Genomic DNA, 13146 nt, shown 5'->3' with positions numbered 1-13146 from the left:
CGCCGGCGGGGGCGGGGGCAGAGCCGGTGGCGGCTCCAAGCTTGTCGCGCAAGTGGGGCTGTTCGGGCACCGGCAGCGGCGACACCTCGAGGTGCAGGGTGGTGTCTTTGATGGGTTCGTTCATGGGCAGCTGGTGGTGGCGAGAGGACCGGGTGCGAGCGTCGCGGGCGAACTGTTCTTGATATAGTTGCTTAGCCCGTTGCTGTCGGCGGCGCTCGATCCGCTGCTGGGCTCCCAACCGGAGCTCGGCTTGTTCCATTTGTTTTAACCGCGCCTCCTCGGCTTCCCGTTTCTGCTTAGCTTCGAGCCGCAGCAGCCGTTTTCTCAGGGCAATCATCCCCGCAAGCTCCAACTCCTTCTTCTTTTGCGCGATAAACTTGCGCTTTTGGATCTCACATTCAAGCACGTTATCGACAAATTCCGCCAGCTCCAATAAATCGGCGACTCGCTCGCTGTCGTGCGAGTCTCGCTGACGTAACTGTTTAATCATCAACTCGAGTTCGTAGACATTGGCCACCACCAATTTGTATTTAGGGGGAGCCACATCAAACTGGTCGGCCCGGTAATGGAGATCGGGGAACCTGGGGGCGTGTTGTCGCTTCTTGGGTTCGTTGAGCTTGGGGTATTCCACCGTCCGCTCATAAATATAAGTGTCGTCATAAAATAATTGGAGGCTGGTTGACGTAATCCCGTCGACCTCGGTGAGCACCGTTTCGGGGCGGAGCTGTTCCAGCAGCAAGTTCAGCAGCTCCACCCACCGTCGGAAGTTGTAGTTGTCGCTAATGGTAGTGATTAACGTATAAAGCACCTGGAATTTGTCGGTGATCAGCAATTCGTCGAAGCGCACTTCATTTTGCGGGTCGTCGATGGGGACCACATTGCCGTCGTCATCTTCAGCTTCCGTACCTTTTAACGGAGTGTTTACACCAAACCATACTCTATAGATACGCTCAAAGTTGGCGATCAGCGAGAGTTTCTGGTTTTGGAGCAGCAGCATGAGTGCCACTTTCAATTTGGTGATAAACAAGTTATTCAGCAGCGACGCGTCGTAGTCATCGGTAACCATCAAAAACAGGGTCAGGGGGAAGTGGTTAAGCAATTCCAACTCGAAGATATCGACGTCAAAGTACTCGTCGGCCAACTTGACGAAACCACGACACTGGTAGAGCCACGACACCACGTACATGTAGGGCTCCAGCACCCGTAACTTCACAAGTTCGTCCGTCTGGAGCAGGCCGTGGTTGGGTAGGGTGATGGGGTGGGCTCTTATGAGCGCCGCCACCAACTCGGGCAGCCCCACCGTGAGCTGGTTCGCCGGGTGGGCCTCAGTGTACTTGGCAACCGGAGCCATCAACAAAGACAGGGACGATCAAAGTGAAAAACAAAACAATTCAGCGAGTGAATAATATGAGGAGAGCGACGGAGTATCAGTCAAGATCAAACGCCAAAAACCTCAGGCGGACGGGCAATAGTAGACGGGGTTGGCGGCTGAGATGGGAGCGACGCGGTGGGTGAAAAGTTGAGCAAACACGCGACCACGACAGCCACAGGTAGACAGAGAAGGGCGGGGTTGTGGAGGGATCTGTTGAGGACGAATAATTTTGGCATTTTGTTTACCATTAGTTTTTCATTGAATTGATTTCTTTCGTGTGAATTTCATAGGTGATTAGTTTTTCAAATTGTGGCTTTGATGGTATGATATCAAGGTAAACCAAGTGTTTTTATTTGTTAAGCTGTTATGTTTTATCTCTTTAGACTGTTTGAGTGTCCTCTGAGCCATCATAAATCCACTCATACTCTCAGCTTTGAAAACTTGTAATACAGTAGAAAAAAGTCAATAAATCCAGACTCAGGATATCTACTATAGTTGTCAGATTAAGTCACTTTCCCAGCGGGTGAAATAATTGTGAAATTTTGCCCCTGCCTTCATCGAGCTATTTGCACCGTTGTTCTCGACCTGGTGGAATCTATACCTGCTCAGGAGTTGTCGTTAGCTTCAATCGATTTGACGAGATCAGGGTAGCACTGTCCAGCCATCATTATAGCCACTGAGGCAGGCTCAAGCCATAGCCTCCATCACTCTAACTTACTTTCCCCTATTAAACTAAGTAGCCTCGAGTCTTCGGATCGGGGTCGCTAGTGGCTACTCCCGATGGTGGCGATTACTTAAGCAGGCGTTGTCACCCATCGCCGTGCGGAATTTTATCGTGGTGGTGCCGGTGGTGGCTCCACCCCGTCTTTTGTCGCCCCTCGACTCGCTCTCAACTACGACGAAGTACAACCAAAGGAATACATATAATGAGGGAATCCTGGTCCTAAACCGACCAGAATTAATCCAAAAATACCTATTCTCTAACCATTATTGCCTCTGGGTCGATCGGAAAAACACGGAGGCGAGGTGGGGCCACCCCTCGTCCACTTGCCTCCGCTCAGGAGAGGGGAAGGGAAAAGAAACGGCGCTGCCTATATAACCAATACTACCCTCTCGAACTTGAAAACCATATCACCTACCACATCATCCAAACCATCGAATCAATGAAGCCGTTCTCGTTATTCCCCTCGGCCCCGCAATCGCTGGCGGTGCCGCTGACCAAGACTAAGCCCACCACCACTCAAGGTCCCCAGGCGCCGTCGCCCAAATCGCCGGACCACGAATCAGCCATCGACACCATGTACTCGTTGGACTAATTTGATGTGGAAAAGAAGAGTCGTTGAAGTAATGTGAATAATGTATGTACGCCGTAATGAATGATAACGATCACCATTAATTTTCTTCTCGTTCTCGTACTTTTATGTAACGTCGCATTAGTGTGGGGAAACGCGTCTTGCCACTATGGCTACCAATTCAGTGACGACTACGGCCCCCATTGACTTGGACCAGGCCCGAGAATGGTGTCAAGAACTACTAAGACTTGAGGATGAAGATATCACAAGCTATTTGAACCAGTACCCGCTCCATACGCGTACCAGTATCCTCGAGTTGATTGAACCTCGCCAAGTGATTACGATTGACCCTGACAAACTGTTCCCCATAACGCTAGCATTCGGCAGTGTATACCCAGAAGCACTAGCATTAATTGTGGATGAAGACGTGTCTGTTTCCCTTGTGAAAAACCAGCTTTATACGGTATCAATAGCCTATTCTACGGCCAAAGCTAATGTCGATGTGGACGCGTTTCTTGCTCTCCACTATGGAATCACCATAACTGATGGCTTTGCCACTAAAGGTGACACTGAGTTGAAACCACTCCCACGAGTTTTGAACCGTTACTACGTCGATTTGGCCCAGTGGTACTGTCTGTGTCCTCACTGGCACCAACAAATAAAGACAAGCGATAATCCGTACCCAGTCAGTACACCCTGGGGACAAACTAAAATATTCAAGTCGATGCCAACGTGCCGTCACTTGGTGGCAGTGTTTATCGTCAGCAACAACTCCTCAGTGTACCATGAATCAAGAGAAGCCCATACTACTTGAGAAAGCTTGTGAAATCGTCATATCGTCATTACTTACTTACTTTTACGCTAGGTGAGGCTGAATACGCCTACGTACAGGTCAAACGAGCCTGGAGGAGGCACTGTCGCCCGGGGAAGCAACTGAGGGAGCCCCCGAAGCGACGGCGGCATCGACTGGGGCATCGATTGGGGCACTGATTGTGCCATTGCCTGGGGCATTGCCTGGGGCATCGGTTGAGATGGCATTGCTTGGGGCATCGATGGCATGGGTTGAGGTGGCATTTGAGGTGGCATTTGAGGCGGCATTTGAGGTGGCATTTGAGGCGGTAATGTCTGTGGAAATTGAGGTGGTGGCATCGTTTGCGGTTGGTAGTTATGAAATACTGAAGGAGTTGGGTCTCGAGGGGGTTTAGGCACCACTGCGGCACTATGATTATCAAGGATAAACGTCAATTCCCGAGGTAACACGAATGGTTTCGAGTTAACTTCAATCAGATAAAACTCCGACGGGTCTTCAATCTCGTAGACTGAACCAGGGACCACGGGCTCCATCTCTTTAGGCTTAGGATATTTCCGAGGCCGACCACGACCACGAGCTGGAGTGGTGGTGGTCTTGTTGGCCGGTTTTTGCAGTTGCGGCTTCGGTTTCGGTTTCACGGGTTTAGTAAATGGTTTCACTTCAATTTTCACCTCAAGTGGAGTTGGAGGAGATACCAACGTTTGTTGGTGATGATGCTTTTTCCAATAAGCGATGGCCGCTTCGTTTTCCTCTACCACTTTACTGGGGATAAAACCGGTTATTTGGTCCTGGTCAATCTCCATTGTCTCTTTCAATTGAGGGAAAAGTTTCACCACCACTCGATTTTCAGGCCGACGACACTCAATAAGTTTAGCCACGTGATGAGTCTTACCAAACAGGAACTGGACCCACCCGTCACCGGTTATACCTGAAACTGGGTTGCGGTCACGGTGGTACTTGCACAACGCTTCGCCTTTATCCTGAGCGAATTTTACCCAGTCATTTAAACCACAGGCGGCATGGTAGCTTCGAGTACACTTAGGGTGAGCACATTGGAAACAGGGGCCGGGTTGGCGACACACGGTACAATTGAGTTTTCTTTGTGCCCTCAGAATTTGCTCAAGCCCTTGGACTTTTCCATCAGCGATGGTCAATTCCTTTGGGAACATTTGGGCACAGATACGGTGACACATCTTGGTAGTAGTCAGCGGTAAAAGCTCAAAGAGAGAGTCTGTGGCCAAGGGCGTGTTTTCAATAGTGAATGGACAAAGCGTACACTCAGTAACGGTCACTTTTGGTCGTTTAGGGGTTTGAGTTTGAGCTTGTTGAGACGGTGTCAGTGGCTGTTTGGTGGTCTCTGGCAGTTTCCGCTTAACCATCCGTCTCACTGGTTGTGGCTTGCGTTCAGTTTCAGTTTCATCATCCAGCATCGGTGGGGTATGGTACTCGTAGGGGATACCCATAAACTTACAGTATAATTGATGGGCATTGACTTCCACAGCGTCCGCGGTACACTCACACTTCTTCGTCACTTTACCAAAAGGGAACCAGTCGTCAAGGGCAAAGTTAACTGATTCGGCTAGGTTATAACCGTAGTTGAAACCGGCATGGTAACCGTAGGGGAAGGTAATGATAAACTCTCCTTCACGATGGACAATACGATTCACTTCAATCCCTTTACGTTTCAAGAATTCCGGCAGTACCATATACTCTTTATGGCGTAAGAACTCCAGACAACTATTATAATCATCCAGGTACTCCAGTTTCATCACGTCAAAAAATGCCTTTTCCTGAGACTGGGGGATCAGATACCACTGTTTAGGGGCACCGAAATGGATATAGTTAATCAGATAAAGGTCCTGGTCTTCCAAGTGCCAGGCAAACGTCGCTTTCCAAAGACCAGCGTACAAGTAGGCGTCGTTTACCCCTGGTAATCGACGGTCCAATAAGTCCAAAATATTAGGTAAATGGGCGACGTTCCAAGGACCAAACTCATCGGGGAAAAGCAGACCAAGAGTATCAGCCCCGTACATTGGTTCCGCGTATGTAAGCGACCGCCAGTAAATCTTCTCAAGCTCCTGACACCGTTCTTGAGAGTATTCCAGGGCGTCGATGGTGAATTGGTCACGTGGGAGCGGTAGTTTAGCCTTGGCAGTGGCAATGCGTTGAGGTTCAGAAATATGAGGTTTATTCTCCTTCAATTTGGTCTTTGGTGGTTGGAAATTGAGGTTATTACTCAGAGATTTCCACTGCCAGATCGAGTATTTGCGCCCCTTTTCCATATTTTGCTGGTGGTATACCCCTTGGCCGTAACCATTGATATGTTGGACAATCGGGTTGCGGATAACAATGCCGTCAAGGTTCTGTTGCGTGTACAACTGCTGGACGCGTTTGAGCCAGGTGGTTGGGGGCACGATCTTGACGATCCCCAGACGCATTCCGTAGGGGTGGATGGCCTTGTTATATCGGTAGAAGTCGGCAAACTCTGCCTCGGTGGGGTAGAACACGGGCACACCCCCCACATACTCTCGGGGAGCGACGTTGAGGGGCCGGGTATCAAACATGGTGAGTTGTATATAGGGTGTGGGAGCGGATGCGAATAACCGTGCGGCTTGTGATTCGGGGTAGAGACGGCACGCGATATATATTCTGAAGGTGAACCTAAGTGATGAGTAGGAGAAAATTCTAATTCATTCGAAAATATTCTTTTACCTATAGTAAAAATTCTGAAACCGTGTTTTTATTTTTTATCTGAAACGTCTGTCATCAGATCACGATCAACCGTAAATTTCGGCTGTTAGACGAGAGAGTGTGAGACGAAATGGTCACTGTTTTTTTCGTAGCGCGTGCCCTGGGAGGGAGGAGCGACGCACGCACACACGGGGGGAGGGGCCATGGGACTTTCCACCTCACGTGACCTTACCCACCGTCCCCTGAGCAACTAGCCCTGCTCTGGCTTTCCCTAACGAATACCCGACCTCCACAGGTTTGAATTGATTTGTTTCATATGTCAAACAAGTATAACGTGACCCGATCCCAGCACGAGACCATCTCCAAGCTGCGGTTCGCCAAAGCGCTGGTGCTCACGGTGGTGACGGTGGTGATGTTTGCCCTCTGGGCGTGGCACGGGTGGTGGTCGTTGAAAGTGATGTACTACCAGCCGTACGGGCTGTTGATCAACAACTTGGTGTACGGTCCCCTCACGTGGTTTGCCCATATGGGGATCAGCTACCGCCTAGCCAAATGGCTTAACCTTAAGCTCTTGGACGATTCGATTGAGGCCGACTATAAGAAGTACCTATGAGTGTTTTGAGGGGTGTTTTGTAATTACTATGTGTCCGTACGGTGTTAGTGAGAGTATACGTTGTTTGAGACAAATCCAATGAGAAATTGATGTGACGGGATGACCACTGTCACAGGAGAATTTTGAATATTCATAAACATTCTCTATGATTCTACGAGTGACCTCTACCGGTTTTCCATACGTTCATGAGAAGTTATTGTCCATGATATAGATGTCATCCCACCATAGATGTCATCCCACCATGAGTAGCAATTCAATAGTATCTATATCACTTATACCATTGATGAGTCCTCGAAAACTGAAACTTCACTCTGTCTGAATTCAATCAAAGCAGTTTCAATTTCAAACTTCACCTTTCGTCTCCATCTTTTCCAGACTTTTGGTCTGCTGCCCCACGTTTTCTCTAAAGTCCAAAGACTACCAATCTGTAAATTATTCTCTTCAAAATCAAGCCACCCACAACTACAACCAACACCAACAATTTGAGAGCTTTCCCTGTTTTACCTTAAATGTTATTACTTCTAATTCCCTTATTTTTTTTTTTTTTTTGATTTCGTTTCCGTGCACGGGTCCCATCACTGTTGACGGTACGCGCGTCGAGGGCTGATATCGCACCGTACCTCCCACGACCAGAAAACCCTTTCCTTTGTTTCAGTTTCCATCCTGACTATTCGGTACGGGTCGGGATGGTGTTATTCAAACGCAAGCCGATCGAGTACGTGACCAAGCCGCTCCCCCAAGATGACACCACCGACGTCTGGCTTATCCCGCACACCAAGGAATGGTTCACCACCTACGACGGCTACTTGGAGCGGCTCGACTTCTACCGCAAGCGCCAGTTTGTGTGTGAGATCACCGGCAACTCCCAGCTTACCTATTTTGAGGCGATGGAGCTGGAAACCCGCGAGATCGAGGCTCTAGAGCGCAACTTCCCCGATGCCCTCCGCGAACACATTTTGCGCTTTCTCCAGTTTAATCGGATTACTAGGCTTGATTTGTTGATTGATAAAGTGTACCTGGAGTTCAAACACGACTATTTCCCGGGGGAACTCGTCTATTTGAAGGTGAAAGGGCTGGCGGCTCTGGACGCTAAACGCCGGGCCGTGGTACTGGAAAAGGTCCAGATTGGCGGCGACGTACCGGTAACTCGCTATCTAGTGAGACGGTTACAGGATAATGTCCCCACACAAGTCACCGCCGAAAATATTCTGCGAGAACGGAACCAGTTTACCAAATGGCTTATTAAGACGTTTATCAAGCTTACCGTATCGCGTTCTTCTCGCGTGGGAGCTCCGTGGGTGGTTAAGGACTACTACGCTAAGAAATACCGCATTCCTCAGACGTACCCTGAAGATTTACTCCAATACGCCGAAGACCACGCCGAGGAACCAGTGGCAAAGAAGAAACTGCATAAGAAGAAGGACCCGATGGAACAAGTGGCCACGGCTCCCTTGGCCCGCAAACTGCCCCGACCAGCGGATTTGGTGTTGCAGGAAGACACCGTGCTCGATCCCATGGCGGAACCGCGCCCTCGCGGTAAACGGTTCCAAGTGGGGAATATCGATCTCTCCGAGACGTTGCGGATTTGGCTGTTTATCAATATCTTCCACCTGGCACTACACTTGGATGCAATTACATTTGACGACTTTGTCATAGCTTTAAGGTGGAGTTTACCCCAGTTTAAGGAGTTTGGCAATTGTGTGTTACTAGACGAATTGTTTTGTGCGTTGCTAGGGGCAATCATCTCCAACGAAGACCGTAAGAATAAAGGTCTTCTAGTGACCATCCCCGAGATTGAAAACGATGATGACAACGACGAAAATATGGATGAAGATAACGACGAAGAAGATAACGGCGAAGACAATGAACCTGAAGCCAACGGCAACGGCAAGGCTAATGGAACGAAAACTACCAAAAAAGCTAATGGAACCGTACACGACGATAACGATGACGATGACGACGTGGAGATCCAGCGGGAAGTGGTGGACATTGCCGCTTCCAGTGAAGTCGAAGAAGAGGAAGAAGAAGACGAGGAAGACGTCGAAGTGACGACACGCACTGGCCGTAAAAGAGGACGTCCGCCTAAGAATAGCCCGCGTAAAAATCTCCGCGTGACTCCTTCATCTCCTTCGCCTACACCTACCCCCGCTCCTGAAGCTACTGACGACGACAACGACGATGTGGACCACTATGCCTTTAGAGCGATGAACAGCAAGGGACAATGGTACGATAAGATCCACAAGCGGCTGTTCCGCGACGGCCAGTGGCAGTGTGGCGTCATCGGCGTGCTTTCCGAAGTTAAAGACTTGCCTCAGTATGCCGACGTGTGCCTTGAAGTGTTCCATAAACTAGCACCTAAGCTGGAAGGGACTCCCACTCCCAGTCGCGTACTTGAACGGTGGTACCGTGACGTCGACCCCGGCCTCAGAGTGAAGATCTTGGCCATTTTTATTGACCTTCTTTGTACCGGTCAAGTGGTGAGAGCCCGGCTTGAGTTTTGCTCGGAAGAAGGTACTCTACTCCGTCGTCAACGTATTGACGTTACTAAGGAGACTAAAGCTCTTTTAGAGGAAGCCAGCAAAGTGTGGGACCAGCTTGTGGCCAAAGTACCTCGCCCTGACAAGTTTAGCCACTTATCCACTGATATCCTCGAAGCCGAGGAAGAATTAGCGAAAACCGATAAGGAATTTGCTGGGCTTTTAAAACAGAGACAAGAGATGTTCGCCAAAGTTAAACAACTTCGAGCTACCAAACACTCACTTGAAAAGCGGATCATGGAGCTAGATTGTCAGCGGGCAGAAATCTTAGGTAAAGACCGCTTCTATAACCGCTACTGGTGGTTTGAAAACAGTGCTGCCACTGCTGACCAGGACGATCCTGAAGATAAAGACGATGTCGGCCACGACGACGAGTTCTTAGAGGAGACTTACCTTATGGGTACTCTTTGGGTTCAGGGACCCAGCCAGGGTGATTTGGAGAAGTATGGTGGCGTGTTAGCCTCCGTTAAGGGCGAAGGCAACACCGATGATCTTGTTGATGGTAACCTGTGGGAGTATTACGACGATCCAGAAGACATTACCAGACTCCTCAAATGGCTTAATAGTTTGGGGTACCGCGAACACCAGTTGAAGCGCGAGTTGGCGCTGATAGCGGAACAACTTCGGGCGGCGATGACGGCCCGCAAATTGGCTCTCGCTGGCCCTTACGATAAGTTCTCCGAACAATTGCGTCGGGTGGAAGAAACACTTAATGAGATTAAAAATACCGTACACGTCATTGACGATGACGACGATAACAATGAAGAAGACGATGACGTCACTGTGACCCGTCGCCAGTCTCGTCGACAAGCTAAGGATGACCCCATTGATGTGGATGACGACAGTTACGAAGATCACGATGCCAACAGTGACGAAGACGACGATGACGATGAAGATGGCGACGAAATCGACATTGAAGCCGCCATCAAAAATAAGCGCTCTGACGAACTCGAACAGGCCAAGTCCTTCTTACAGGAACGCTTAGACGAGGACCGCGAAGTGGCGCGAGTGATGGAGTGGGTCAACTCCGCCGCCGTCGACAAATACGGTAAATCGCTTTACGAAGGCGGCGACAAGCCGGTGCTGAAGACGAGAAAGAAGACGACGAGAAAGAAAACATAGTGTACAATAATGCGACGACAGTTATGGATGAAAGAACTACATTAGGTTCACAGTTCAGACATGATTCTGTAGACGGTGAAAATGTACTCTATATAATGTGCTGGATATGACGAGCTCTGTATGATGTGCTGGCCACACGATTGGTAACAGTGGGACTATCGCCTTAAGCACGAGAATCTACTTCTCTTACTGTCTATCCTATCTGCCAAATTTCTTCATATTTCATTTGATAACATTTGAATTCTATATACACTATTCGTCCAACGACAACACCGATTTCTGCGACGGCAACGTCATCTTGGCGAATTCTTCCTTCGCCTTGGCTCTCAACTCCAGTTCCTGGGCCTGAGTTAACGGCACCACCACCTCATTGGGCGGGACAAACGAAAACTTACCGAAACCAAACTCACGGTCCGACATCTTCGAAAGTACGTAAAGCTGGGCTCTGACGTAACCCACCAAAGCTTCTAAGTGGCGCATGTCGATGTTAGGGTCACCATTGAAAATGTTACGCCACAACGCTTGCGCCAACGTGATGTCGTCAGTAGCAAGCCCTTCGTCATACAGCATCACCAGCCCCAACAACTGGGCGTGGTAGTCCTTCTGGTAGTTTTCGATGATGCGGCCGGAGTTGATCTTGAGCTCCTCAGACATTCTCAACTCCATATCCTTGAAGATACGGTCGACAAGCTTCTGCTGGTAGTTCTTGCCGTACTTAGCGGGCATCGCTCTCATTCTCACCGACAAAATCCAGTAGTGCAACGCTGTGATCTGAAACCACTGACTGAACGACTTGGGGAGGCCCAACGTCTCGTAGTAGAACTTGGCCGTCTCCAGCATCGGCTCGTCCGGGTACACGAGCGCCTGCTTCTTGCACTCGCCAAAATACCACGAACCCGCCACCGGCCCTGCCCGCAGCCGGTCCATGTCGATGCCAAACACTTTGATGATCCCCTGACCCAATTTTTGTTTCCATCCGCTCATCTTGTAGTTGGGGTCTTCCAACTCGTGGGGTCTTAACGGCGTCTGCTTTTTGGGCTGTCTGGGGGGCTTTTTGAACTGTTGCGGGTGTTTGGGCAAATGGGACTCCTGGGCCAACTCGGCGGGCGCCTCGGGCGTCTTGGCCAGCGCCTGGCGGAGCGCCTGGCGGGTGGCGATCCCTCTGATTTGGCGACTAAGCATGGGGTGGTACGGGTAACGAGAGTGCGACCGATGAGACAAAAGACGTCCTCTCCGGATATTACTTTTAGCTTTGATGGGAGTGGTGGAATGGAAATATGAAACGATGATTGCTGTTAAAGAGTGACTAAAATGGTTTTGCTTTCTGAAAAGGTTTCATTTTTTGATGTTTGATGGTTTTTTGTATGACTTTTCAAGCTTAAGGTAAAGAGTGAAATCGTGTGAAATATGGTGGAATAATGTCATACGACAACTGAACTTTTGGTTCTCTCTTCTAAGGGAGGGATGACCTGTCAATTATAGAGATCATTCTGAAAGTTTTTCGCTGGGAATCTTGTATTTGAGTGGGTGCTGATGAATGGCCACGCAATCATTGGAGCAGACACTTTCTTAACTACCAAAGTCAATTATGTTGGAAATATCGAAAAGATACCTTAAAAAGGAATTGACATGCTGGGAAATGAACCAATCAGACCAATTTGAGTACCTCTTGGCATCGTTTCCTTAATTGATCTGCGGCTCCCACACTTCAATGCCAACACAAGCAATTGGCGATTACTGGATTCTCTAGGAACCCTACGGAAAAATAAGGTCGACCTCGGAAATTGTGGCGAATGCCTCGATACCGTAATTCGCAGTATGGGCCCCGAGTACGCCGTGGAAACTCTCTAGCCCCTTTGTTGGAAAATTGCCTGGTGTAACCTGAAGGGGAGTAGCGGGTCGAGAATGCCAAGTCTTCACCACAAAGGACTGCTTCAGACCAATTACTACGAGGCTTGTTTGCTGATTTTGAGGTGGCCATACTGAAAAAATTAGAAGGACATTTGACCGAGACCATCGCGGCTTAGTTTTTCTACAAGCCCGATTACCAATTATTTGATTACGTGTCTCAGGCCAATTGGCTTGGGGGCACAATGTGGTTGGTGAGGGACTTCCAGTCACAACCAAAAGCCTGACGCAGATGTTTAGCAAATTACAATTGGTTTAGGTTTGGTGGGAATTAACGATTGGCTTATAGGATCTCGCCCGAGACACTTTTCAGATGGCGCCGATCTTTAAAGTGTAGGATCGGCCACAGCCTTGCGAGAAACATCAGTGCAGCAAGATTTTTTCAATTACGAAGCCGAATTATCATTGGATCACCATTTGCAATTCGGTAAATCGGATTTCGTGACAGCAATGCTGGAGGAAATCCGCCGAGGTTACATCGCCGATTTTGCGGAAGCTGTGCTAGGGCCTATTTACTTTTAGTAAAGGAACAGATTACTAAGATCAAAGGCGGAAGTGCACCATTATTTCATTACCGACCACAAATACGCCCGCCACAAAAAAAAAAAACAGGGCAGGCAATGTCCAGCGACATCGCCGCAATGATTTAGGTCATGTCACAGTGTGGTAGAGGAGGGGGGAGATTCTTTCATAACCCCAATTACGTATATTTTTTTTTTTTTTTGTTGAAGGCGTTTCTGCCTCTGGATATTTAGGACGGACTCCCGGATCCTTTCTCCTCAACAGAGAAATCGTATCGT

General features: G+C 49.0%; 6 protein-coding genes across 6 annotated transcripts; 3 read left to right on the top strand and 3 right to left on the bottom strand. All coding sequences in view use genetic code 12, as the record gives it.

The window, feature by feature from the left end:
- On the bottom strand, nucleotides 1–1351 carry DIURU_000534 (uncharacterized protein; the record flags this gene model as incomplete). The annotated part of the gene is made up of 1 exon (XM_034158311.1): nucleotides 1–1351. A coding segment is annotated over one exon (1351 nt), but the record flags the coding sequence as incomplete, so codon positions are not given.
- Nucleotides 1352–2833: 1482 nt separating this feature from the next.
- Nucleotides 2834–3478, top strand: DIURU_000533 (uncharacterized protein; the record flags this gene model as incomplete). The annotated part of the gene is made up of 1 exon (XM_034158300.1): nucleotides 2834–3478. The coding sequence occupies one exon, from the start codon at nucleotides 2834–2836 to the stop codon at nucleotides 3476–3478; it is 645 nt and encodes a 214-aa protein (XP_034014675.1).
- Nucleotides 3479–3525: 47 nt separating this feature from the next.
- On the bottom strand, nucleotides 3526–6039 carry DIURU_000532 (JmjC and ePHD domain-containing protein; the record flags this gene model as incomplete). The annotated part of the gene is made up of 1 exon (XM_034158289.1): nucleotides 3526–6039. One exon carries the CDS (start codon nucleotides 6037–6039, stop codon nucleotides 3526–3528), a length of 2514 nt encoding a protein of 837 aa, XP_034014674.1.
- A 443-nt stretch (nucleotides 6040–6482) lies between these two features.
- On the top strand, nucleotides 6483–6779 carry DIURU_000531 (uncharacterized protein; the record flags this gene model as incomplete). Its single annotated transcript, XM_034158278.1, has 1 exon — nucleotides 6483–6779. One exon carries the CDS (start codon nucleotides 6483–6485, stop codon nucleotides 6777–6779), a length of 297 nt encoding a protein of 98 aa, XP_034014673.1.
- Nucleotides 6780–7465: 686 nt separating this feature from the next.
- On the top strand, nucleotides 7466–10438 carry DIURU_000530 (uncharacterized protein; the record flags this gene model as incomplete). The annotated part of the gene is made up of 1 exon (XM_034158267.1): nucleotides 7466–10438. One exon carries the CDS (start codon nucleotides 7466–7468, stop codon nucleotides 10436–10438), a length of 2973 nt encoding a protein of 990 aa, XP_034014672.1.
- Nucleotides 10439–10690: 252 nt separating this feature from the next.
- Nucleotides 10691–11620, bottom strand: DIURU_000529 (uncharacterized protein; the record flags this gene model as incomplete). The annotated part of the gene is made up of 1 exon (XM_034158255.1): nucleotides 10691–11620. The coding sequence occupies one exon, from the start codon at nucleotides 11618–11620 to the stop codon at nucleotides 10691–10693; it is 930 nt and encodes a 309-aa protein (XP_034014671.1).
- Between the last annotated feature and the right edge of the window lie 1526 nt (nucleotides 11621–13146).

Source organism: Diutina rugosa, assembly GCF_008704595.1.
Source record: "Diutina rugosa strain CBS 613 chromosome Unknown scaffold83_size33346, whole genome shotgun sequence".
Classification (NCBI taxonomy): domain Eukaryota; kingdom Fungi; phylum Ascomycota; class Pichiomycetes; order Serinales; family Debaryomycetaceae; genus Diutina; species Diutina rugosa.
This window is presented reverse-complemented; position numbering and strand designations above follow the sequence as displayed.